This window comes from Hyperoodon ampullatus (genome assembly GCF_949752795.1).
Source record: "Hyperoodon ampullatus genome assembly, chromosome: 1".
NCBI lineage: Eukaryota > Metazoa > Chordata > Mammalia > Artiodactyla > Ziphiidae > Hyperoodon > Hyperoodon ampullatus.
In genome coordinates this window covers 217,035,928-217,041,100 of record NC_136914.1, presented here as the reverse complement: position 1 = coordinate 217,041,100, position 5,173 = coordinate 217,035,928, and the positions used below count along the sequence as shown (strand labels likewise).

The window sequence follows — 5,173 nt, the reverse complement described above, 5'->3', positions numbered from 1 at the left end:
AGTTTAGAGGGGAATTTCCTGGCAGTCCAGTGGTTAGGATTCCACGCTTTCACTGCCAAGGGCATGGGTTCGATCCCTGGTTGGGGAGCTAAGATCCCACAAGCTCCGTGGCGCAGCCAAAAACAACACAATAGTTTTGAGGGGATCAAATGGGATGATGTGTGTGAAATACTTAGCACAGTGCCTGGCCTGTAAAATGCCCTCAGTAAATGGGGGCTATTTTTATCCATTCAATCAAAAGGGACATTTATTTGGTATCTGCTGGGTTCAGGCATGTTGTAGGTACAAAAATGCTTCAAGACGTTGGCCCTTGCCTGTAAAGAGTTTACATCATGGTTGGTGGAGGCTCCGGAGGAAACACTTTCAGAATTTCAAAGGCAGAATGTAATAAACGACAGAAATATCATGAAAAGGAAAAGGCTTTTAAGACAGGGTAATCTTTGAGTTGGGCCCCGTAGGATGTGAAGAATGTAAGTTGCGTGGGGATGAAGCAACCAGTACTCTAGAGAAAGGGGATAAACCCCAAGAGAGATGTTGGATGGTGAAGACATGTCTGTGTCCAACAGTCTAGTGTGGCCTGAATATAGGGATTGAGACAGAGGTGGGAAGACAGACCAAAAAAAAGAGGGAGGATCAGAATAGGGGGGCATGTGATTGGAAATGCCCTGCTAAAGGCTCTGGTCTTTGATGGGCTATTGAAGACTTTGGGGGTAGAGGAGGTAAGACAATCCCGTAGTTTGCTATTTACCATGTGAGGTACTATCTTTCCTTCATTTGTCCTAAAAGTTTTTTGTTTATTCATAATCTCTCAGGTTTCTGGAGCACTGTTAGTAAAGGAAAGTCTGAACATTAGTATGGTTTAATTGTGATGTCCTAGCTGAGAGGGACATTAGCCTTAACTCCAGTGAGGACCAGAGAGAATAGAGATCTAAAATGGGCTATTCTATTCTGAGATGTTCACTTTCTTTCCATCTTGCAAAAGCTCACAATGTTGAAACCCTTACCGGATTTTATCAGGAGCTTGGCAAAGGATCAACTTTCTTCTCTGGAGGGTACCCCAATATTGAACTTTCAAATACTGACATTTACATGGCCTCTAGTTGTTGATAAGTTTGTCATGTTACTATTTTTAGTATTATATAATCAATGATATTGACTAGAGTGATGGGTCTAGTTATAGGCCTAACTGCATCCTGAATCCTTTTCAACTATGTTACCACAATTTCCTCTGTTAAAGGTATTTTTTTAAAAGAATCCTTTTTTTAAAAAAAATTTATTTTATTTTTGGCTACATTGGGTCTTCGTTGCTGCATGTGGTCTTTCTCTAGTTGCGGCAAGTGGGGGCTACTCTTCATTGTGGTGCGCGGGCTTCTCATTGCAGTGGCTTCTCTTGTTGCAGAGCACGGGCTCTAGGCGCGTGGGCTTCAGTAGTTGCAGCTCGCTGGCTCAGTAGTTGTCTCAGTAGTTGTGGCTCAGGGGCTCGAGAGCGCAGGCTCAGTAGTTGTGGCGCATCGGCTTAGTTGCTCCGCGGCATGTGGGATCTTCCTGGCCCAGGGCAAGAACCCGTGTCCCCTGCATTGGCAGGTGGATTCTTAACCACTACGCCAATGTTAAAGATATTTTGAAGCAAAAGAGTGCCTCTCCTCTTGGGTATATATAACCCTGTTGGTGAACATGATGAAAAAAATCACTGGGTAAGGGATTAGGCAAGCACAGATTGTATTTTATTTTGAGGTTTTTTTTTAAAAAAAATATCATACTTGCTTTAGCTAAAGTGATTATAACCCAGAACACGTGGGTTTAGAATAAATACAGTTGCATAAAATTGGATTGCTTTTGTTCCAATGTTGACTTTTCTCCCTGTATGAGTGAATCACTTAAATTTGGAGAGTAGAATCATTTTACTTCTTTCCAGCCTAACTGGAATATCCGCAGCCAGAAGACAAAGTACAAGGGCTTATGAGAGAGGGGACAGTGAAGCTCCATCCTCTGAGAAAAGGAAAGAAAATGTGAAGGGAGGAGAGAGCTTCAAAGGAGGGAGGCTACAAAGTCTCCTTCCTACCTTCCCCAACTTGGTTCGGGTTAAATTTACATTTCAATGATGACTTAATACTACTAAAGATTGTATGTAACTTTTAAGTTTCTCAAATGTTTGTTATCCTGGTAGAAATCCTGCATATATATGTGTGTATGTGCGTGCGTGCATGCACGCGTGTGTGTGTGTATGTGTGTGTATGTGTGTGTGTGTATGTGTGGTGAGGCGGCCTAAGAGTGTTTATTTAAGGAAAGAGAGGGTAGGGTCTCAGAACTGACATTCCTTACTGGTATTGTCAGGCAGATACGGATTAGAGTTTGGTAGCCGAGAAAGAGGGAGAGAAAAAGGGAGTAACGGAGGAGTGGCGAGCAGGTACTGCAGTGAGCCTGTCTAAGGTCAATGGCACGAAGGCTGCAGTTTCTGACCCAGGGAGATAAAAGACAGTGCCGTCCTTGGCACTATTGTGCGGTGACCCGTAGCAGGAGCACAAGTCGCCACCCTCCGACCCCCAGAGACCCCGGCCCATCTTCCTCCACTCCGCCCTCCAGCTCTTAAAGTCTGCAGCTCCTGCCCAGGATGCAGGCGGCGAGGCAGCTCTTTGAACCCGGCCAGGGACCAGGTTCCTTCTCCAAATGCACGGGACACAGAGAGGGGCTGCACTCCCTCATCGTCCGCTGGCAGGCACTCGCGCGCGGCGCAGCCCGGGCCGTGGGAGCTGTCCGTGGTGCTGAATGCTTTCTTGGGCTTGGTCGGCCCCGCGACTCTCGAATCGCGTCGCCAGCCTCGGCGGAGGGAGGGCTCAGTGGGTCCCGCGGAGCGCGAGCGCCCGAAGGCCTGCGGCGAGCTCCAAGCTCGAAGATTTAGATCCCTGACAGAACCCCCTATGCGACTCCGTTAGCGCAAGCCAGGACTCCACGCAGGATCCAGCGCTTGAGGGCGAGTCCCTCATCTTTCCCCTACATCCCGTCGTGGATCTCAACTCCCACCCGTTTCCTCCCCTGCGCCTTCCTTGTTCAAAGAGCACCAGGTCCTGCCGAGAGCCCGGGGCTTCACGCCCCTCCTCTGCCTAGTCCACTGCGCTCTCCTCCAGAGCGGGACTCTCCCAGGGCGCAGCAAGCTCCCGCAGCAGAGGTTCTCCCTCGCCCCTCCGGCCCAGGTTTCCGGCCGCTCCTTCCTCTTCTGTTTCTATTCTCCCCCCACTATCCACCTCTCTAGTTCTCTAAGCACCGAGTCGGGAGGTGCGTGCTCCGCCCCTTTTTTCCGTACAAGGGCACGATGGAGTTGGGGGCGGGGCGGAGGGGAGTTGCCGCGAGCCCACTGGGAACGCTTGAATCTTTTCAGCTCCGCGGAGAAGCGGAGAAGCGGAGAAGGGTGCACGGCCGTCTTGGGTGGAGGACCTCTAGGCACCGCCAGAATTCTCCCCCTCGTTCCCCGGAGCGCTTTTCCATCCGCCAAGCCCCAGTCACCAGGTAGGACTGTGCTCCTGGATCTGGCCTGTGGGGACGGTGAGGGCTCTAAATAGAGTAGAAGGCATTTAAATAACCTGTGCACATCTAACTCATAGATTTAATTTTACAGAGGTAGGGGTGACGGCACTTTAAATTTTGTTGTTATTTATTGTGGCCAGTCATTCCCGAGGAATATTTGGGTCCCTGAAGTGTGTGTGTGTATGTTGAGGGGCGCAGTTGGTGTAGGAGTGGGCGGAGAGAGAATGGGAAGTGACGGGCTTTGATTCTCTTTGGACAGGTGGCCATGGCCTCACTGCCGACTCAGGGTCCCGGGGCCCCTGACTTCTTTTCTGGGCTGCTGCCGACGGCTTCAACTGCGGCCAACCAGAGCTCAGAAGCCTTGGTGGGCAATGGGTCGGCGGCTGGTCCGGGTGCTCAGGCCATCACGCCATTCCAAAGCCTGCAGCTGGTGCATCAGCTGAAGGGGCTGATTGTGCTGCTCTACAGCATCGTGGTGGTCGTGGGGCTGGTGGGCAACTGCCTGCTGGTGCTGGTGATCGCACGGGTGCGTCGGCTGCACAACGTGACCAACTTCCTCATCGGTAACCTGGCCTTGTCGGACGTGCTCATGTGCACCGCCTGCGTGCCGCTCACGCTGGCCTACGCTTTCGAGCCACGCGGCTGGGTGTTCGGCGGCGGCCTGTGCCACCTGGTCTTCTTCCTGCAGCCCGTCACCGTCTATGTGTCTGTGTTCACGCTCGCCACCATCGCGGTGGACCGCTACGTCGTACTGGTGCACCCGCTGCGCCGGCGCATCTCGCTGCGCCTCAGCGCCTACGCGGTGCTGGCCATCTGGGCGCTGTCCGCGGTGCTGGCGCTGCCGGCCGCCGTGCACACCTACCACGTCGAGCTCAAGCCACACGGCGTGCGCCTCTGCGAAGAGTTCTGGGGGTCCCAGGAGCGCCAACGCCAGCTCTACGCTTGGGGGCTGCTGCTGGTCACCTACCTGCTCCCCCTGCTGGTCATCCTCTTGTCTTATGTCCGGGTGTCGGTGAAGCTCCGCAACCGCGTGGTGCCGGGCTGCGTGACCCCGAGCCAAGCGGACTGGGATCGCGCGCGCCGCCGCCGCACCTTCTGCCTGCTGGTGGTGGTGGTGGTGGTGTTCGCCGTCTGCTGGCTGCCCCTGCACGTCTTCAATCTGCTGCGGGATCTCGACCCGCGCGCCATAGACCCCTATGCCTTCGGGTTAGTGCAGCTGCTCTGCCACTGGCTCGCCATGAGCTCGGCCTGCTACAACCCCTTCATCTACGCCTGGCTGCACGACAGCTTCCGTGACGAGCTCCGCAAGCTGTTGCTCACGTGGCCCCGCAAGATCGCGCCGCACGGCCAGAGCGTGACAGTCAGCGTGGTCATCTGATGCCGCTGCGCCAGGCCTTGGGGAACTCCATGTCCGCTTGTCTCCGAGGATGCCCACCCGAGGCCGGACTGGAGAGCTTATTCCAGAGCTAAGCTAATACTAAGCCAATAAGGGGCAAAGCTTGCAGCCCAGCCTTCTTGTCCAGCTGTCTTTCCTTGTCCTGTGTCTTTGTAAAATGCTAAGTGGGCTTTGTTGAGAGTCGTGTGCTTTGCTTGGAGGAGGCCGGGGAGAGGAAAAGAGGATTTATTATTTCCTCCGTTTGCCCTTGAAGGC

At 53.1% G+C, this 5,173-nt stretch overlaps 1 protein-coding gene across 1 annotated transcript; it reads left to right on the top strand.

Annotated features, from left to right (window-relative positions):
- Positions 1-3,787: 3,787 nt before the first annotated feature.
- Positions 3,788-4,900, top strand: PRLHR (prolactin releasing hormone receptor; the record flags this gene model as incomplete). Its single annotated transcript, XM_079707101.1, has 1 exon — positions 3,788-4,900. The coding sequence occupies one exon, from the start codon at positions 3,788-3,790 to the stop codon at positions 4,898-4,900; it is 1,113 nt and encodes a 370-aa protein (XP_079563227.1).
- Between the last annotated feature and the right edge of the window lie 273 nt (positions 4,901-5,173).